The sequence below is a fragment of the Calonectris borealis genome, chromosome 10 (assembly GCF_964195595.1).
Source record: "Calonectris borealis chromosome 10, bCalBor7.hap1.2, whole genome shotgun sequence".
Lineage (NCBI taxonomy): Eukaryota > Metazoa > Chordata > Aves > Procellariiformes > Procellariidae > Calonectris > Calonectris borealis.
This window is the reverse complement of record NC_134321.1, coordinates 3500883-3523159: the sequence shown is the minus strand read 5'-3', so window position 1 is coordinate 3523159 and position 22277 is coordinate 3500883. Positions and strand designations below refer to the sequence as shown.

Genomic DNA, 22277 nt, shown 5'->3' with positions numbered 1-22277 from the left:
TAGCTTAAAAAGGCAAAGTCAACATTTCCCCCACATATAATCAAAAGTAGTCCTGCTAATTATAAAATAGTGGATCCCATAAAAGATCTAGTACTACTGCTTTTTAAGTATTTAAATCAGGGATACTTGTCATGATTTTAATGGAGAGACACAGACAGGTGATACAGTTTCTAAAATTAAAGTAAAAATGATACCATGACATATCGTGTCATTAAACTAAGAATTGCTACTAGCAACTCATTACTTTCCAAAATCTATTCCAATTTCAGAGTAAAGTATTACATAGTTAATTCTGAATTGTCATGAAAACCTTTTGCTACTGCTGCACTGCGCTTCCTTTTTTTTCCCCCTCCTTTCTCAGGTGTCTCATAACAAGTGAAATTTTGTTCTCAGCAAAAAAGTAGATCTGATTTACCATAGCAGCAAGCATTGGGAACCCCTAGTTATACTATATATATTTTCCATACAGCCCAAGAGTTTTCTTGTTTGTTTGTTTTTTTAAAAAAACTCCACTTTTATCTAGAAACTGCACAATCTGCATTGTATTAGTAGCTCAAGGAAAGTGATAAGAAAGCGAAATGTGACCATTTTTGTTGCTAATGCCTGAATCCTAAAATATCTAGATGTTTTGCAACTTTCCAATCTTTTTTTACTTAACATAATAAAAAGGAAAATTCAAGGATCTTTTTTTTTCCATACAAAGCTGGCCTCTTCTCCCAGAGCACACAAGCCTCAGGGCAGCCAACCCAAGCAAATCCCCATCTAATGTCTTGACAGTTGACCCTGGGGCCTCTTTTCCACACAAATATTTTATGCTGGCCTCCTCAGGAAACGTTTAACCCACAGGAAAGAAAGGAAAAAGGAGAAAGCTGATAAGTTTTCTTAGACTGAATTTTCAGAACAGGTAAATAAATAAATCCACACATTCGGAGACTGGACCGGTAAGTACCTTCTAAATATGAATCCAAACTCCCGTTGGTCATAGTATATCCATCCACTGTTTTCTTTTCCAATTAGTATTACATGATGGAATAAAACTAAGTAAATAATTTTTTCTTTTTTTTTTTGGCCTTTCTTGTCTTTTTTTGTCCCTCCAGACTACCCAGACTGCAAGACAGATCTAGCCAGTAGGCAATTAAAAGAACAGAGTTTAAAACACTTTCCCAGTGTATTGACAGGTACCATCTATTGTGGCTATGACAGCGCAAGGAGGTGTTACAGATGCCTAATTCAATTCAGTCACCTCTGAGTAGACAATGTCTTCATAGGAGACCAATATACAGGAGATGAAGAGGAGGAAAAGAAAAATTAACTGTGTAAAGTTCAACTAAGGGGGAGAAAATTGATATATTGACATAAATAGCTGAGCCTGTACAGGTAGTAATCATTATTGCTTTGACCAACAAGAACTGTTTCTCTCTATTGAACTCTAGATCAGGTAGTTCTTCAGCTGATGAAAAATGGAACAATTCTTTGAAACAAAAATCTGCAGCAAGGTAAATAAAATAAGCTTAAGGCAAGCAGTATACAACACTATGGAATAAAGATTTTTAAGGGGAAGCTGATATTACATTAAAACATACTTGCAATGTATTTCAAAGCAATCCTTTCCCAAAATACTCTGAGAAAAGTAGTAAGTCTTCTCATTAGGATGAGAACTGAATGAAAAAGTAAAGAATCTGTTTTTAAAGTACATCTATTGGGTCAGGTTTTGTAACTGAATTATTTAAAGGGAATGAGATTGATAAAAATCCTTCCACATCTTGGTGAAATGCAAGAAAGCAGAAGAGATTGAGTGTGAGGCTAGATTCAGTAAAAAAAAATTAATAGCCATAAAAAAAAATCACTTATGGGAGATAGGCATGGTCATGTTTATACAGGAGATTTACCCAAACCATCACATGATTTCCTACTGAAAGTATCCTCTTTCTTCCTTTTAAAACCAGTGCTAAAGTTTGAGTCAATTAAAACATATCTACTTACTGCAGCCAGCTTTAGGACAGAACAGACTCATTAAGGATACAATGTACATTTACCACCATTTAAACACACACTCTGTGGGAGTCCTGATGATGTTTAATTATCATTTGTATATATAGAAAAGCACACCTGCTTTTTATTTCTTCTATAGAAAAGGAAAGAACACAAAATGCTTTTTTCCTACTCATGTAGCTTAAGAGTCTATTAAGTTCCAAAAAATGATGCTAGAAAAAGTCATGGAATACTACACTAGCTTTGCAATTAGGAATTGTAAATACAAACTCATACGGTTAGAGTATAACTGTTTTAATAACAGATATTTCATGATTGCCAAAGGACTGGATACTAGGTTGGATGAGCTGTTTTTCCATACAGTGTGACAATTCACATACTGAGATTATATTATGCTATTGAATACGTGAATATGTTCTTGAGTTACATAAGCACTGCATAGCTCGGGGTACAGTTAGGTATAAATCCGACAGATAATAACTGCATGTTGTTTTCTCCTTCTCTCTCAAGATCTTGAAAATTTTGAAACAAAAACAAGAAGCACAGTGTCAGTCAGAGAAGGACAAGGAGTGGTTCTGCTCTGTGGTCCTCCACCGCATTACGGAGGTATGATGAATAGCCCTACGTTGTGTGCAGCCTAGACATCGACTGCTATAGCTCAGGAGAAGTAGTTTATGCAATTCCCTGCCTGATTAGTGCTGGAATTCATTTGTACATGATGTGTATGGGTTTACAACAAATTCGGATTTCATTTCTTTAACGGACACTGCGGTTTGCACTTCTTAAGTGGCCTTTTTTATTATTCTATGGTTACTTGACAGACTAGAATGTGTCATCGCTCTTTGGGTGTGAGACAAGCAAAGAAAGCATGAAGGTCTAAAAAACTATCTCCTGACATGACTGGCTATCTCATATGGAATGGCAGAAGGGCAACCAACAGCAATTCTTTCTACATTAAAACCATTTCAGGTCTGAGTAGAATGACTATTTTGCCTTTAAGTGCTTGCTACTTCAATGTTATAATTTGAATCCTGCATTTTACACATTAGATTTGTCACGAAAATTTGTCTTCTGTTCTTGAATACCTGATTCTCTCCTTCCTGATAATCATAAAAATCATAGAAAAATTTAGATTGAAAGGGACTTCTGGAAACAAACTCTCTGATCAAAGGAGGTCTGATCAGATCAGGTTGCTTGATAATTTTCAATGCTTCAGGTAAAGAATGAAAAGGATTTTTCTGGGGAATCGATTTGGGGATGCTTTGTGTCTGTTAGCCATTGCCTATTACTGCTTCTTAACCATAAGGCTGTTTTTGAGGTCTTCCTTTCTGGACAAGGTAAAGTCCAGGTGACAAACAATGAACCAAGAATGCATTTAGCATGATGTTTCAGACTTTTCATCTAAGACAACCCTAAGCACAGGGCACAATTTTCCTTTTCCGCCTTTTTATAGACATATTATCACCTCCAACATCAGCATTTACAGAACGATACAAAGGCTTGCGCACGTGTGTACACTGCTGCTGTCTTTTTTCTTAACACTTTTTGTACCTACCAGAAGTGAGAAGCTCTTGAGTGCTCTTTTGATATTTATTTTTTCTCCCCAACATTGACTCTTGCAGGTTTTGAGCCATATACATTCACAAGTCTCCTCCAGGAGTGTTAGAACTCAGATCAAAACTGCTTCAGATCTTTTGAAGTCTGGAGTAAGAACTATGGTTTCGTAACATCACTAACTGAAGGTGATTGGAAATTTTACCTGGACAAGCAAGTGTATATTAATAAAGGGGAACTATCAATAGCATAGTTACCAAATTGTCTTGTTCTGGGCTGAAAGAAACGGCATTTCTTACATGACTCATGTTCTGCTTTTGGCAGGAGTGACCGCACATCCAAAGGAGCTGTAGTTTTCTGCGTGTTAGCTCCAACATCCTGCTCTCGGCAATGTTTCCTCAATTCTTAAAGAAACAGAGTTATAAGACAAATTCCCATGAGAAGGTAAATAGTGATCTATAAAGAGGATGCAGTATATCAGAGATGTAGAGAAACCCATCAATCAATTTAAAGCCCGCAAGTCTTGAACAGAGAGGAAATGTCAGTTCGCTTAGTGTTTATAGCCATATGAAAGAAGTATATAATCAAGGAGATGAAGTGAAACCTGGGCCTTAAGGGCAGAAAAGGCTTGAAAGAGTTCCTGAAATGTATCAATGGGACAGACAGAAAGACAACACATATATCCTTGAGTCAGTAAGCTATATATTTTCCTCTTGCTGTAGGGTAAAATTATGATTTGACAAATAGGAATGAGTAGAAGAAAACACTCAGAACAAATAAATAGTTAACAACGGAGTTCACCCCAGATTAATTGAACTGACAAAATAGTACCCATGAACAAAGCCTTTGCCACAGTATTTCTTAAGCTGGAGATGTGAGCTGTTGACCAACAGGCCCAAAATATACATTACCTGAAATAACAAGTCTCTAGAAAACAGAAGGCGAGTTCTTTTATCATGCGTAAACACTGCCTTTATGATCCAAAATTATATGCCATGGGGATGAAGTACATGGTGTGAACTATGCTAAGTTGTATACAATCTCAAGATGCCTAAGAAGTTGTTTTTATTAAAGAGGATTGTGTATTTAGTTCTTTTTTTAATTAAAACCCTTGCCTCCGACCCACAATACCTACAGGAGAAAGGATTACTAGCCTTGCATACAGCTTCCATTACAAGTTTTCTGTACAGTACTTTAATTGTGACAGGAATTAGTTAGATATCAAGGAATTTAGAAGATATATCATACCAGGAAAAGGGTTGCCTTTCCTATAATGTTAACATGAGTAAGACAACACAAACCATGTAATATGTCCTATACACTAGGAAAAAAAAAAAATTGCTTTTAGAATTTCCTATCCAACTTAGAAGGTACAGCCTATAACCAATGCAGACTTTTTGCTAGTATGAGCATTTACAGGGAAACTGAGGTTAACTGGGTAAAAAACACTGACTATGCTCTTGGAAAGAGGTTATCTGTGTCATTGAAAAGACACCCAAGGGAGCTAGAGCAGAGGGATACAGCCCTTCAGGCACCCCTTCCTACAGACCAGCTGCTTCTTTCCCCGGATGAGTCACTTAACAGACCTGGCCCTACCCAGACGTTACATAGAGGGAAGAGGAACATGGTTCTGATGGTTACTGGCTTTGTTTTCCTTTGACTTGAAGGAAGACGGAAAGCCTCTGTATAGCAGTTGTTCAAAGCAGCTACCATTAACATAGTTGTTTTGGAGTAGGGTGCACTAGGTAAAGCCTCTTGCCTTCCTGCTCACCTAGAAAGTCTCCATCTGCTTCTTCTAGCAAAAGAAACAGAAGGGCAAGAACCTAAGGAAGCAAGGAGTTTTTATTAATTGAAGTTTCTTCCCATATAACATCAAGAAGTAGGAATAGGCAGATAGAAGGAAAGCTCAAGAAATATTTCTACTATCTATGGTATCTAGAGAAGTGTTTCACTTCTCTTTCTGCCTTTCACTACAGAGACCAACACATTGCCAAGCTTATCTAGCCCTATACCTCAAACAGTCTGAAGTTAAACTTTCTGCTAGGTTCACAGGAAAGCAAGCTCTGCAGATATCATTAGGCCACTCAGCTGTTTATCATATGCTGCAAGTACTTTTCCACATTCAAAAATATTAAAAACATTTATAGCTTAAGTTTAACCAAAATTAGTTTTCTAATATAGTTGACAGGAACAGCTGTGCTACTGTTTTTTTGTATGCATGCTTCTTAAGAAAGACCGCACTGATAACCTATTTTCACTTATACATGAGAAATAAGTGATTTCACTTTAATAGGCAATAGAGAATATATTAGATAGCTATGTGAAAACAATAAGAAAAAAGTTACAGAAGGGTTGCTCCAACAGCTTTCACATCAGCTTTAGACCTTAAACTAACTCTCAGAGAACAAAAACCCTGAGGAGTTGTGTCAAAGCTATACTAAAAAGTGTAAAACCAAAAGAGAACCTACTCTATATTGCTATGAGCAAACGTTAGCACTTTCAGTAAAGACCAAACACAAAAATAAAAGAAAAAAAGACTCACCTTTTAAAGGCGCAGTTTATATCTTAGGTCAAGCACAACATTAAAAATTTGCTGCAGTTAATGAACAAAAAAACCATAGCCTGTAATTAGCTCCTGAAAGAAAGAGCAAATCTGCCCCATGTTACCTGACCCAGCCTAAACCCTTCATTTCCTCATCCAGCCCCTCCTTGCCTATTTATGCACCGGCCGCTCTCCAGCCTCAGCTGTTGTTATTTAGGAGGCTCATTAACACACCTTAGAAAGTTCAGCATGTGGCTTTCCTCTGTTTGTTATGGAGGCTCTGGAGTGCAGGAGTGGGAGGGTAGGGGGTATTTCTTTCTCTTCTCTACCTGAAGATCTTTAGGTTGGCTGTTTTTTTTCCCCTATCTAATCAACATGTAGTATTATTTTATTACCAAAAAATAGTGCCTCATACAGGCCTAGGAGGTAGAGAAAAGCATTTAAGGGAGAGGAAGGAAGTTTGAAGAAGCCTTCATTTCTGTAGCTCTATATGAGCCTGACCTGACTATAATTAAGAAGCTGCTGCCGAAGTGGTAATACTTGATGCAAGACTGTGGGATGGACTGTTATTCATTTATTTTCTTAGAGGCAAAGTCTGATATAAGGCCTGTTTCCTTCAAGCTGGCTCCCTGTAGAGCTTTAAGGAAGTTTCTAATCTCATTAGGAGCAGCAGGATCACTCATGCATTTGCATTTACTTGTGTATAAGAGCTGCCAGGGTTTGAAGCTGACTCTGTAGGCTTTTCTCTATGCTGACGTTACTATACAAAGGCTACATTAAAAAAGCAAAACACTCTTAAGGAAGTAGGAGCCCTGTGGACCTGCTTAGTGGGGGAATATGCCAAATCCTCGGCCAGCAGAAGGGTGGGGCAGGAGGTGCACTGGAAGCAGGGTGTGGGAGCCTGGGTGTGTGGAGAGGATGGGATGGGCTGAGCAGTGCTGCCTTTTGTAAAAGGGTCTTTGACTTCTGCCTCAGGTTGTTTCTGCATTTTATATTAAACAGTCTACTTAATAAAATGCATAATCTTAAAGTGCAGGTTTGAAGTGGATCTCCCTTTATAAAACTGAGTGCCTTAGTCATGGGTTTAGGGTCCCTTTCTCTCTGCTCCTATTTCTTAGTGCGCCTATAAATCTTTAATCCTTTCCTGCTGGCTCCAGCAGGAGGGGGAGAGCCTCTTCCCTGAGACCAGCCTGTAGCTGTTCTCCTGCAGAACAAGCAATATTGATTTGAATTTGCTTGGGCTGAGGAAAGCACTGAAATGTTGTATTCCCTAGACCAGTATATCAGGAGTGATTATCAGCTGCTTGTCTTCTTTCCCAGCTGTGCTCTGAAAGAAAGTGCTCAGAGCTGACAGGCGTAGGCAGTGCTCTCCTGCCTTCACCTGGCTGGAAGGTGAGGTGGGGTTAACCTGCTTTTGGGGGCCTCTGGGATGAGAAGGGAGACTGACACCACATAGTCACCTGCCTTGGATTAAGAAAAACCAAACACACCCTGGGACCGCAGCATTAATAAAATAGCTCATGCTCTGGCATATGCATAATGAAGTCTGCATTGCTGTAATTATCCCTCCACTGACATGTAGCCCCTTTGAAGTAAAGGCATTCTGAGCTCTCCAAGGCATCTTCTCACAAAGTCAGTAACAGCATTGGGATCACAGTCTTTTGAGAGCAAATATCTTTTTCCAGTGTTCAGTCCTCAAATATGTTAATTTGGGCTGAGATCAATCAGCCGTACATGTGAAAAGGAGCTGTACTGTGATATTTATTATGCTGTAGCTAGACAGAATTAAAAAAATTAATTACCTGAAGGTGATTAATGTTTTTGAAACTTGTCTTAGAAAACACATTGACACATAGGTGTTAAATTAAAAAATTGAGGATAGAAATTATATGAATAATATTTTATTAGTAGTTTTTGTGAACTAAATCCTGAAACATTCATAGTGCTCTGAAATTTATATTGTCATTATTTGTAGGTCCAGATATGAGAGGGATTCTCTCTGGGTTTAAAACTCCATAAGGTTAGCAGATTTTCTTTGTAACCTAGGGGTAAATTATAGTTTCTATCTGCCTTTGGAACAAGCTCAATTTTTACTGTAAGCGCTTTCCTTCAAAATTTTTGGGGGGGGGGGGGGAAACACGTCAATCTGGGACCAAATTCTGCTTGTTTGGTCCATATCTAAATCACCACTCAGTAAGGACTCACCTGAAATTACTCCAACTTGCTTCTTACCACACACAGTGGCACCCTGTGATCAGTGAACATTTCTCTGGAAGGGCTCCCTTCCCCAACCTCTTCTCTTCTTTCTGCCCCCCCACTACATAGTTTTACCTCACATGTTTATTTTTCTAAAACATCACACATTAACTGTAGTGAAAAAAGCAATAAGAAAACTGGACTAATTTGTCTGGTATAGAAAAACTTCTATTCCCTTACTTCAGGCATGTTGATTCACCTTCAACATCATGTGAAAAGTGGTTACTCCAGGGGAAAGTTACAGCCAAACGGGTCTATGCACAAAGGAAAAAATGAAATAGAGGAAAAAAAGCCCATGAAAATCTTTGGTGCTGATAATGGCTAAGACTTATGTAAGACCTTTTATGCTGAAGCCCCTTCATAGTGGTCTCTGAAATTCGGTAATTCTGAGACTGTCATGGCTAAGTTGAAGTGTGATCCCAACTGCTATCCGTTTCAGAAGTCCTGTGGTTAAATGGAAAACAAAAAAAACCTCTAAAAATTAATTGTAACTTTATTTGTTCTTCCATAAATAGCTGGCAGCAGCAATTTTCAAGTTCATTTTAGCTAGACTTCATTAGCAGGTTACTATCTCTTTATAATTTCCCTTCTGTGCCGCTACTACCTTCTGTTCAGCATTACCTTCACCAGACTCTTCCCAGCTGCTGATTTACTCATGCAAATGAACGTAACCCTGAAAGGGATGGCATAGGCCTTTTACTACTTACTTTTGCTCATTCAATGTGTCTGCTCCACATCTGATTTATTCAAAGTGACCCAAAATAGAAATGTTTAATAGGAGCTTCTTTTATAATGCAACGTTAGATTTTCTAGCCTATTAATGTTGTCACTTAACTTTCTAAGAAAAGATACTGTGTAAGGGAGTAGACTGCTGGTATTATGCCTTAGAAGAGAAAAAAAATTTGCTCTCCAAAGTTTGGTTCCTTTCTCTTGAGATTTCATCCAACTCCCATTGAAGTCAATTAAAATTAGGGTTTCTACAGAGTTTAGTGGAGCTGAATTAAGCTCTAGGCCAGTGTGGCCTGTAGGTTGGTGATGACGAACCTGCAGTAAGATGAGCAGTAGTGTTTCTATCCCTCATACTGGGGGGAAAAAGGATTTAAATATGAAAAGGAGCGGCCTGCACTTGTTCCCTGTTAATGGCAAAATTCATCAATAAGCCCTAAGGCAATGGTGGAGTACAGACAGGAAGAGAGTAATAGAAACTTCAGAAGATAAAGTCAACTGGAACAGCCTGAGAACTGAAATCAGGACAGACAAGGCCTGGCTCTCTGTTACTGATTAATTAATTCACAGATTGACCTCATGAAGAATGTCTTTGTAGAATAAAGTTGGTTTTAATAGAGTTTTATTAGGATTCGTATACTCTATCCTACACAGAAAATTTACTTGCATCACCAGGTCCTTCAGCACGAATCTGTTTTTTGATTGCATGCCATAAGATGGTTTGAAGGTCCTTCATGGGCATCCATTTGGTGTCTTGGCAGGTACGGTGGTGCCCTGTTAGAGTGGGTCAGTGCTTTCTTCGGCCCTGTAATTGCCAGCACCAGAACTGGTCTTTGGGAAGAGAACCTCCAAACTCATTTTTCCTATCTATCTTGCTTTTTAAACTACCTCCAGTTTATCATTAGATACACTAACCTTTCATGAAAGTCTGTGCATCCAGCTATCAGTGGTTCAACCTCTCAGAGCAGTTTTGTTGGACATAAGCCCATATGTGCCTTTGTGTAGGTCTGTGTGAGGAAGGAAGCAAGGGTTCCTGCTGTCACAAAAGGGACATCAGGGCACTAGCCCTCAGGTGCTCTTGTGAAACCTGAGGAGATTGCAGATACATGGCATTTCTTCCACCGAAATCTCAAGTTTACAACATACTGTTTAATTGAACATAGATTAAAGTATTTACCCTGCAATCTTCAGCATTTTCTTTACAGTCCCTGACTTGCAGGTTAGAGAACTTCAAAAAATGAGTTGAAACCAGAGTTTTGCCCACACCAGTCACTTCAGTCCTGTTTGTCCAGCCAGACTATAGTCAAACTTTGTGCCTGAGACAGGAACATAGTCTGTACCTACTATGTCTCTGAAAGACATATTGGGTCATGGCTACATTACTTATACCTTGCTGTAGGCTGATCCTCCCTGTGCAAAAAACCACCCATCTCCAGATTTTCTTCTGTAAATAGATGCTTTAACCAGGTACCTAAAAGTACATGGGCATGCAAACGTGAAAACATGATGCTTTTATCTTGTGTGTATGCACATGTATATGTACACACATGTGTTGTATTACACTATTGTAGGAATTGTTGCGTCTTCTAGGTTTACTGTACATCAGAAAAAAGTTTAGCATTAAGCTGTAGTAAAACGGAGCCTATTGCAGGATTTAACCAAGTATAGAAAGTGTCATTGATTGCTCCCTGGAGATGCATCATTTCTAATGAGGGTCCTAAAATGTTAGAAGATGATAACATAAAACTCCACAAAACTACTGGAGTTTGCAGACTTATTACCATACTGTACCCATGTTGTAACTGAGGGGGGGGAAGAAACGTAAATAATCTTTTTCAAATGGGAATGTTGATGGGGGAAATGTGTAAAAATGAAGCTGTTGGCAGAACACTGTTAGCTTATGAATTATACATTTAATTAAGCAAAGCTAAACTGGTAGGTTTTGAAACTTCTGATTTACTGCGTCTTATTAAAGACAGAATTTTAGTCCTGCTCGCACTGTTGGGCACCGGCAGCGATGCGGAGCAGCCGCAGCGTGGGGCTGGCAGGACACCTCGGGCGTACCCGCGCCGCAGCACGCAGTGCTATAGGCACTGAGCCTGCTCGCTGCGGTACTGATGGCAGCGTAACAAGGCTTGGCCAAAAAGCCCTTCCAAAAAGCAGGGTCCTTGGATGGTAAGCTCACGGGGAGATCTGCCCTACCAGGGTGGGCTAGTCAAATAAGTTAGTTTCAAGTTGCCTAGACTATAGACATGCATTATTAAGGTATTATGCTTTGTGAAACACTGTATGGAAAAAGATGGCAGAAAAGGGTTAGGAAGTCAGAATAGGACAAGAAGCATGGAGCAGACATAAGTATGGAAGATGAGGAGAGGGTCAAATGTGCAATAGGATCAAATACTAAATAATGTCCAGAATATTTGTGTGCAGCTGAGCTCCCCTGTTCATGCGACTCTCCTGATAAAGCTCCATGTTACCAGTTTCATCTTTCCATATTCAGAGTGAAGAAAGGAGCTGTAACACTGACCAGCAATTGGCTCTCTGGCTGTTCAGAGGGAAAGTGTTATAAATAGACATTATTTACTAAAATAGCTTTCTCATGGCACGGCAGCACTGCCATTCCTACTTAAAAATAGGCTAAGCAGGAAAATGAAAAGTAGCAGGGGACAAAAACTTTTGTGACCTTCTGAAGTGGCTTGAAATGAGTTTAAAACTAAAGCAATGCTTACCTTGCCTTTGCTAATTTGTGCATCCCCAGTGGTTTGCCCTGTAACTGACTCCTTCTTTCAACTGGCAATATCGCACTTAAGCACTAATGGGAAGCAGATTACGCTGCAAAGGATACATGATATGTATCTGGTGTTTTCCAGGCTTGTCCTATACATGGATCTTCAACAATAATACCTTATATGTTCAGGAAGATAGTCGCCGCTTTGTTTCACAAGAAACGGGAAATCTGTACATTGCCAAAGTAGAGCCATCGGATGTGGGCAATTACACCTGCGTTGTAACTAACTCCAAAGCAGAGCAAAGCGTGCAGGGGCCACCCACTCCTCTCACTCTCCGCAGCGATGGTAAGTTATCTGGGCACGCTTGGCTAAAAACATGCAGCGCAACGCTAACCGGTCCATCTCCAGTTTTTGGAAGTCGATACTGCTATACATCCTCATGGAAGTAAAAAGCTGTGCACTGGGACATAATCCCACAGTTTCTGCTGGATTGAAATGGGATTTGAACTGCCAGGACAGGGACGATGAGATAAACATGCAAAGAAAGCAGTGCTCAATATCACTGAAAAATAGCAAAAGTATGTCAAATGGTATGTGAAGGTTTTTCATCTTAGGGATGCCTGTGTTGAGGTTTAAATCTGGCAAAGCTTTCTAAATTTATAATCTAGGTATAGCTCGAATATCAGATCTGGAAAGCTGTTTCAAAGTGAGTCACTGAGGTGAGAAACTCACTCACACATATACAAATATCTTTCTGGCAACACTTCTAATTAAATGTTCACAGTGAGAAATATATACCTGGGAAATCTTTACACAAAGTTTGTTTTTGCAAGTTTGCTCACCTAAATTTCCATGTACTTGTACTGTTTGCAAAGCAGTGGCGGCAATCAGTAACAAAGGTCTGTATAGAGTTATGTTTCTGGGATAAATAAAACTCAACTGTGCATTATAGAATAATACTTCCACTATGAGACTATGCTGCTTTATAACATATGCAATCAGAACACTATAACAAAGTTATAGTTCCACACTCAAAAGTTAATAATTTGTTCAAACTGCGAGTGTAAATGCTTAAGATCTTTTCTGGCTATTTTCTTCCTTTTCATCACCCTACTTTATTCCTTTTCTCAGACTCGTTCTATCAGTCTCTTCATCTTCTCCCATTCACTTTGGTGCCCTCTGGATTGAGTCCTAAATAGGCGGCCTCTAAGGCAACGGTGAAAATTACATATGTAATATTAGCCACATCCCTGTTACATATAAATAAGAATCAGTTCATTTTCAGTGTGAGATCTGCCCTAAACTGATAATGGGTTATCTGTGGTTTATCAGATGTTCACCCAGATTTTCAAATGTGATCATTACATCTAATTACGTCAGCCTTTCTCAAGCCTGATGTTTGGATGTTTTAAAGAAGTTTTAAGTGTTATACAAGTATTTTGGACACAGAGAATTCCATAATTCTCTCTTGCACCCAGAATCTATTCAGTGTCGTGAGAAGTGGCCACTCATGAAGTGACCAATGTTAAAGGCATTGCTTGTTAACACCTCTTAACCAAGAAGTGTGAACCCTAAATTATCTCTAAAACCTTAATGCACAAGTGTAACGTACTGTACATGTAGAACTTGTGTGTAAAGTCATGCTCTTCAACTCTCAAATGCATAGAACTTACAGATTTCACACAAGCTTTCAGCATAGGGTTGGATTTCACCCAGCAGGCTAAGCCTGCTCCATAGACATCACGTGTTGATTGCCACGGGTGGAAGGTAAGGCTCTGACATTATTAATGGCATCCTTTCTTTTACACTGAAATTCTGTTGTACTAGACAGGTCTGAGGCTCAACTGGAGTGCTAGCTGTTTTGATGTTCAACAGGTGTGATGGGGGAGTATGAACCAAAGATTGAAGTACGTTTTCCAGAAACAACATACGCAGCGAAGGGCTCATCTGTTAAACTGGAATGCTTTGCCCTTGGAAAGTAAGATTTTTGTCTTTTATTAAAATGTGGGTTCTCTCACTGTTCTAGAGTGAGAAACAGTGGTTCTTCCTAATTTGCACAGTAGAATTTTTTTGGTCAGAATTTGTAAAACGTTTTTTTTTTAACTTTATCTTGGATTGATTGTTTCTGCGCTATGTGTTCCCAAGGAAATGAGAAAGAAAACTACCATAACTGAAGCCCACTTGGTTGGACCTTGAAGCGGGGGAGGGAGGGAGGGGAGGGAAAACCAGAACAAAGACTATATTCCTTGAGAATAGTTTTAACTCTGGGATGAGACCTGACTTCAGCATTCAGTGTAACTGCACATTCACATCCGATCTGTATCAAAACAGGAGTATTTTTCTGTGTGGCATCATTGTTAAGAATGAAACCTTGGGAAACGGGCTGTGTTTCAAGAGCACATAGACTGTCTAGCATGGATCTAACAGATTCACATGGCTCTCAGCACCCCCTTCTCCAGAGAGATGCTGAGGAGCCCTGGGAAGCCCTAGCAGTAGCCCTTCCTGCTAAAATCTACAAATCTATTAGGCTTGCGGTAGCATATATTTTTCCTAGATTGCTTACACCGTTGTATTCATTTACAGAAGTAGCAGTGCAGTCAAACAGCAAGGGGTGCTCTGTATTCAAAGAGCAGATGGTTAACTGAATATGTGTAACCAGCCTATGAAAACTAGTCTTTCCAATGAGCATCTGTTTTCCCTGGAAAAGCTAAAATAACCTTAGATTGTTGACCTCTATTTAGTTTAAGTTCACTTTGACAATCCATTTTAAGGCTGTAAGCTTTTAAAGTGTTTAGAGCTTTCCCAGAGGTTAAAAGCCTGACTTGCAGACAGCACAAATTAATCAAATGTTCCTCTGGAACCTACGCTGAGAAGTAGAAAAATAAAGCAAATAAAAAGTTAATAAGACGGGAAATGGCCTTCCCTTTCAGATGAGATTTTTATATAAACTAATCTTGGGGCTAATTTTTATTTAAGGATGAAGAATATTTCTACAGAGCCATAGTCAAAGGCATATGCATTTTTTTGGCCCAAAACAAGTACCAGACTGGAATGCTCCTGCTAAAGCTGATTTTTCTTTCCAAATACTGTCAAGCTACTTCTCTTTAAATACCTCCTTAATTGTGTGTGAGTCAGTGCAGGCTTTACATTTCAAGTTGTCATTTCATATTTCCATCTGTTGCATGGAAAGCATTTAACAATGATACATTGACTGCATAAAAGCATTTCAAAAACAGAGTAAATGATATGTACAAAACAGTGCCTTCTTACTGAAGGGGTAAAAATGGGTCATGTTAATGTGGCACACAGGCTTTGTCATTTTAAGAATATCTTGAGGAGGAAAAAAAAAAGTGGACTGAAAGGACATATGGATAATGAAATCCCTCAGCGAGCACAGTGCCTTCTATGCTGTGCTTAGAAAATGGAATGGCTGAGAGGCTTAATGCAGCTTTAATATACATTTTCTTCTTCATATTTGGGACTGCAGCTGAAACCAGTGCTGCTATACTTCCCTGGAGTTATACTGAGTAAATACCAATGATCCACGGGCAGAAATCCTTTCTCCACAATTTTTTTATCATACTACTAATGTGCATCTGGTTTAGTGTATGTATTTGAGAGGTGCTGTTTGTGAGTAAAGGCTCTTTAGTGGCATGGCTAGAGAACTTCTCTTCTCTAGATTTTTTTTTTGATAGGTTAGATGTCTCATATAGAACTGTACTGTTTTCAGTCTGCTTTTTTTCTCTCTGAACAGAGCCTTGAACCACACTTTCACCAACATGTCAATCAGTGAAAAAGCTTTATTTCAGAGCTGACATTTATATGTGAATAAAGCGAGAGAAACAGATTGCAGGTGAAATACCCTTAACTTATTAGATAAGAACAGATTTCTAAAGGTATGTAGGTGATTAGTGGTATTGTTAAAAGCTAGAAGTTTGCTACCTCCAGCTGTTTACAATTGTAGTTAGGCACATATAAATGCAGCAGTGTGGCCATCTCACCTTTAGATGCCTAAATTCCACTAAAACACTAGCCCTTACTATTGTCTGTTTATGTTAAAATCAATTCAGCTCAACATTTGTGGAGCTATACCTCCGATCTGCCACAAGCACTAACGGTTATTATCTCTCTTGGATTTCAGAACTGCTTTCCCATTATCTGTAATTTTCTGTATTCATACTGTTAGTCCACTGGTTCAGACAATGCTGTCAGCTGCTACTACCTCTGCGCTATGAATAACAGAAATCTTTCGCATCTAAGGCAGATTATAGGCAACCTGCTGTGGTTTTGGTCTCCAAAAGTCATAAATGAAAGTACTTTCATGGTATTTAGAGAAATAGCATCTCTTTTCTATATAGAGCAGCAAATCATACCTACTGGACCTTGCTCAAAAAACACTTCCACATTTAAAACGGAAGTACAAGAGGCCAGACTTATGGCTGAGTTTTAAGATGTCTTTTTTTACCTGGGGGAACTCAAAGCCACCTAAGAAAGAAGTACACCTTCAGCCAGGCTGTGGGTCACCCAGAGGGAGGTATATTCCACGCACCTCTGTTGCAAAGCTCTCTTTTTGCATTTTACATGAAAATATCATGGCTGACTCTCACAAATGGTCTTCTAGCCCAGTCATAAAACCTTGCTTGTTTTGAGGAAAATACGGGGCGAGGGGGGGACAAAGAGTCAGTATTTATTCCTGGGAAGAGGGTTTGGAGGAATGGATCCTGAATGGACAAAAGCACTTGGGCCAGCTCTTGACTGTGAATCCTGTTTTGCAGAACAGAGAGGTGAATAGTAGAGAAGTTTTTGAAAAATAAATTATTCCTCAATGTGATGGAAATACAGCTGGGCAAAAAGGAACGCAAGTAACATGCAACTATCTGATGACTGGCAAGGAGAATCTAAACAGGCACAAAATGCCCATTATACTTAATTCTTTAAAAGAGGGAAAACTGAAATAGGAAATAGTAGTTTGACTATTTCAAATAGTGCAGCCTGTGGCAATTTAATAGAAGAGATGAGACTTTCTGTTCTGCACTAATGTTCATTATGTTGACAGAGTTTAACACTATGCCAGTATTAAAAGTCATGTTTTGGATCAAGCTATATTAATCATGCCATACATCTAAATTATTGTTCACTATGTATTTGAGGGGACTGAGTACCATGGAAAGAGTTATGTTCAGTTGAGTTACTGTGCTTCTTTCTCTAGTTTTCTTCCAAAATAACTTTTTTCTGTTGCACAAATAAGAATAGTTTCTGAAATGAAAATAAGCAAAGTAGTTTCCATGTTTGGTGCACACATTTTTTTAAAATGTGTCTGTGTTTTACATTTTTCTTCATTTTCTTCTCAAAGATAGGGAAATAATCTGTTCAGAATCCCTGCAGATGGGCCATTGCCAGCTGAGGTTGTAAAGAGCATGTGTGAATAATAGAAAACAGGATTTTTTTCAACCAGAATATTTATTTTTCATGGGAAGACCCCACATATTTCTTGGAAGGGTTTTTCTAGAGTCTGTTAGTAAAAGTAGATAATCACACAGCTGCAAGGGGGTTCCCAATAACCACCTTTACTAACCTTGCATAAAAATACCAGGCTTCACTTTTTTATTAGGTGGCTATTCTAGTATATTCTCAAGGAATTTATGTAGGAGGCTATAAAAGGATCAGTTATGGGATTCTAATATCATATGAATGACTTCTGCCACCACAAGCGAAGTTTGTGATTTTCAGCCCACATTCCTGATAGAGCTAATACCTAAAGATTTGTACTTTAAGGGATGAGCAAGCAGCTCTGGAAGATCCTCCCTTACATAACTAAGGTGAGTGGCTTGTGACCACAGGAGAATGAGACACAACATCAGGTTTCAGAAAACTTTGCTATTTCCCAAGTAATACATCAGGATGATTAGAAGCTTGAGTGCTTTAATTATTATGCCCCTTGGATCCTAATTCTTCCTTGTGTCAGCAGTTGGTGCAGACATGATAGCAGCTTTCAAACCTCAGCTTTGCCTCATTTGTTTAACTAGGCATGGTCTTCATTATCGAAGCTGTAGATTTAATTTTGTTGTGAAGTGTCCTCAGATGCATAGGATGGAAGATGAGGCACAGATGCAATGCATCATCTGGCTGCTGAGTCTTTGCTGCAAAAAGGTGGAACCTTCATCTTGGTGCGGGCAGTAATGCTGCAGACAAATTAATTTCATGTTCAGTGTGACAAGACTTGTCACCAACTAAAAAATATTTTCCATTGCCTTTTCTTTCTGAGTTAGTAACCTATGGTTTTGTGATTCTGGCATCTGTATGGCAGAATATAAATTAAATTAGTACTCCTAGATGCTCTGAATGTTTCAAATAAACTACAGATTTATGTACAAATACACTCTCATATTTATGCACTGTTGTCTTACTCAGGTGAAAACAAGACTTTGTCTACAAAGTGTAATAAATCTGAAAAGCGTACTCATTGTTTCTTTAAATATTCCAAAACTTTTTGGCCCCACCCAGTATCTATTTTAATCTGGTTATTGGTAGTGACTAAATGAAAAAGAAGACCCACCAGTTGCAGGACCACCCCAGATCTGCATGGGAAGGTACTAGTCTGTGTAGCAATGTCGGATACTGGCCTTCAATAGAATATGATCATGCAACATAATCCTACAAAAATTCACAAGGCTAAATTTATTAAACTAGGATTTTTATACACTTACCTATATCTAAAGAACAGTTTCACTTCTTAAAGCATCAACTTGTAAACTAGATAATTTGTTACAAAAAGCAATTTCATTAAAGTAAATTTTAAATTTAAATTCAGGGTCTTTTTTACCTTGAAAGGTTTCATATGGCCTGTAGTAATGGTTGCTGTTAAGAGATTTGGTTATAAAAATGTAAAGTAACATCAGAAGAAGGTGAAACCAGCAAAAAAACCCACCTTCTGCAAAATACAGTGACTGAAGATGCTGGAAAGCCTATGATAATGAGGTGTCAGCAAAGGCAATGAAGAAATGCATATCTTCTCAAGCTGCTGTGATAATGAAGGTTCTTCCTATGGATGATGGCACACGGCTGAGCTATGGATCCTCCTGCAGTCTGCTCATTTAACCTATAGCTCAGGGTGATGGGGAGCTGTGGTCCTGACAAATGAATTCCCTCTGCTGATAAAACTAGGCCACTCAGAGCAAGACTCCCTGGCAGGAGAACAAAGTGCTGTTAAGTATTTATTGCAATTGCGCATTTAAACACAGCAAAGTTGATGAACCAAACTCTGAGGTTTTTATGTCATCCTGCCACAGTTAACATCAGAGGGAGTGCATTTCAAATACCCTCTTGTTTGGCCAAAAATGAGGTGAGTTTGCTTTGAAACATCCCCAGGGACGTCATTGTAAGTATGTGCTGTGGATAAAGGGAATCAGGACAGCGTCTTCAGCTCAAACCTTGGTAAACTTGACTTGACAAGTTGACAGAAAGGGCCTTTTTCCACAGAGCCCTGCCTCTGGCCTTGGTGTCAGTGCAGACTTTCCTTGTTCATGAATAGTCAGTACTAAGAGAAAACAAATGGCTAATAGAATAGGAAATATTTAGATGAAACACTTTCAGGTAGTGGAGCATGAATGAATGCATCTAATTGTTGTTTTTCTTCTCCCATATGGCTCTTAGTTCCTTTAATCTCTTTGTTACAACAAAAAAAAATCCAGAAGAGATGCCTAAAGTAAGTAGTTAAATGCTTCTGGCATTCGGTGCCCTGCATGCTGCTGTTATACAGTAGCTATTCACCCACTGTTTAATATGCAATAGCCATGCTCTCCTTCGTGTCGTCAACAGTCTGTATCAATCCACCACAAGACTGCAGCCTCTGGTTGTTTTCCTGACTAAAGCACGGCAATTGTGGGACAGACCTATTCTGCACAAGAGCTACATTTCTTTTAAATAACTAAGAAGTAACTTCGTTTACAGAAATTCTACATGAATAATGTCATGCAAGGTTTGTGGAAGAGACAGCACCTTTTAACAGACCAACCAGTGCATTGGAGAAAAACAGGCAAGCCCTTTTAAAGTTCTTAGTAAGGAATACAATTAAACAAGTTTGCATCTGAAATAGGTTTTGGTCTCATAGTGAAGGGCAGTTAGTAAAGGTGGTGATGACAACTACTGTTGTCTGAAAAGGTTTGGAATTTAAACAACCATATAGGTCTTGAACCAAAATGGGAAGTAGAAGAATAAAATCTCAGTTGTTCTTTTCAGCTCTTTCACCAGTTAATGATGTCTGAAATGTCCCAGTCTTTCTCATTCACAGTAAATTGTTCAGCTGTATTGGAGGAGTCATGCAAGAGTCAGAACCTGTGTGTGTAAATTATGTGTGTGTGTATATATATGACTTATCCATATGTACACACATACCAGTGTAGAGTTTATTCCAAAATGTGGAGCAAATTGTGCATATTTCCAAACCATTTTCACAGGCAGCTCAGTTATGATGGAAAATGTAAGGCAGCTAGAGAAATTATTATGCTGCTTAAATAGCTCTCAGAGATCCCTCAGTTAAATTTGTGGTCTCAGGACTATGATTTTCTGTTTTACAGAGCAGGGGGAAGGGCAGCTTGGAGGCTCTCTTGCTCAGCTCAACTCCCACCAGCACAAGGAAAACATTTACAGACTTCCAGTGCACCCGTCCTATCTTTCAAGCTTAAATGCAGAACTAAGCACGTTTATGGGATTGTTATTCATTTTATGTTAGAGTGGTCTAGCTGTGAATTGTCCTGTACATAGTCTATTTCTTTTGATTCTTTGTTCATAGTTACTCTGTTAACACCTGCCCAGCTGTTCAATCCACGTAATTTGCTGAGTACTCACGCTTCTCCCGGGTCCTGGTTCTTCTGGCTTTGGGTGAATTTGCGAACATCATAGCCACACAGACTCAAAATGCAGAAATTAGGCTGAAACTATCCTGTGTTAAGTAATCTGTCCATTTGATATTTGTGACTTGATTTCTTTGGTCAATAAACAAGGATTTGAACCAGGGACCTAAATAATTTAAGGTGTGAGCAGTTATAGCCTCTGCTAAAAAGGAATAAATACTTTGTAAGTTAGCACTGCAGGCCAGAGCCCTTGGGGACTGGCAGACGAGGGCAATGTGCACTTCTAACTTCCATGAAAGTTATGTTTTCAAGTTCAGTCCCAAGTGTTTGCTGTTGATGTTCCTTCCAATGGAAAAGTCAACATTTAGCCAAAACCTGTGTAAAAAGCTGTTCAAAACATAACTGCTCATCTGCTTAGAAAAAGCAGCTTACTTTAGTTTGCAGAAACAGAAAGCAACTGTGAAATCCAAGACCATTAATATTTCAAAGTGTTTTGGTGACACAACAGATCACAAAAGTGGGGCTTGTATGGTTTTTGATATTGCCAGAAATCCAAGCATTATTTATAGCCGCCTTCACGCTTGACTATCTTTTTATTGTATAGAATAAATTGATCCAAATATAAATGAAAATGATAGAAAGCTATGAAAACATGAAACAAGAAATATTCTCTTTTGTCTCTATCTCCTTTCGGCCTCAATGTCTCATGTTTTCCACTTCCTCACGCAACTGTCTGTCTGCCCTCCTCTACCCTGGCTCCTGTTTTTTATACCTAGATTTATTGGTATTTTTAGGTCCTTTGAATTCTTGTCCAATATTTCCTATTTTGAGATGTGAAAATACCTTTAATGCTACAGGGCATTTGTTTGCTCCAAAAACCTGTCAATAATTCAGTGCTTCTATGGTGCTTATTTGGACTTCCAAAGTCATTCCTTCAGTGTCACAGTGTTTAAAAGAAGGTTTGAACCCTAGGTAAGAGTTACTGCAGGGAAAATCCAAATTGGCCTAAGAAGCAATCATAGAATTGACTGAGGACTTCATCCCACTGTTGGACTTTCCCCTAAATAAATTGGACAGGTTATAAAATCTCAGCGTTATGAATTTCTGTATAATACGCTTAGAAACAGAAATTATCTCTTTTTTTAAATATTATTACTCTTATGAAAGGATTTCACATTATCTTTTCTCTGCTATAACCAAAGCTCTCTCTTTTTCTCTAATGAAATATAATTATTTAGTCCTGTCCCTAGTATTAGCTGGAAGAGGTCTGATGGAAACTCATTGACAAAGAAAATCAAACACAACAAAACCAAAGGAGTTCTTGAAATCCCAGATGTTCAGCAAGAAGATGAAGGCCCTTATGAGTGCATTGCAGGAAACATTCGAGGAAGAAACATTGCAAGAGGTCAATTATTTGTCTATGGTAAGCAGATTGATTAATTTCTTCTTTTTTTTTTTTTTTTACAGAGCATGATGGTGTTCAGATGTATTTTGTAGATGAAGTCTATTAGCCCCTCACTGGAGATACGAAATGTAGTTCAGGTTAAGCTGATTAAAAAATGATTGGAGGTCTGCAGTGACCTTCACTGAATTACATCCTCAGCAAATAAAGATATTTTGCATTAA

At 38.7% G+C, this 22277-nt stretch overlaps 1 protein-coding gene across 1 annotated transcript in view; it reads left to right on the top strand.

Annotated features, from left to right (window-relative positions):
* CNTN6 (contactin 6) overlaps positions 1-22277 on the top strand; it is a 149013-nt gene that overhangs the window by 79401 nt on the left and 47335 nt on the right. The window contains exons 5-8 of the mRNA XM_075158606.1: positions 2503-2598; positions 11941-12144; positions 13675-13777; positions 21890-22074. Coding sequence (XP_075014707.1) covers positions 2503-2598; positions 11941-12144; positions 13675-13777; positions 21890-22074 — 588 coding nt within the window. The remainder of the gene's footprint in view (positions 1-2502; positions 2599-11940; positions 12145-13674; positions 13778-21889; positions 22075-22277) is intronic.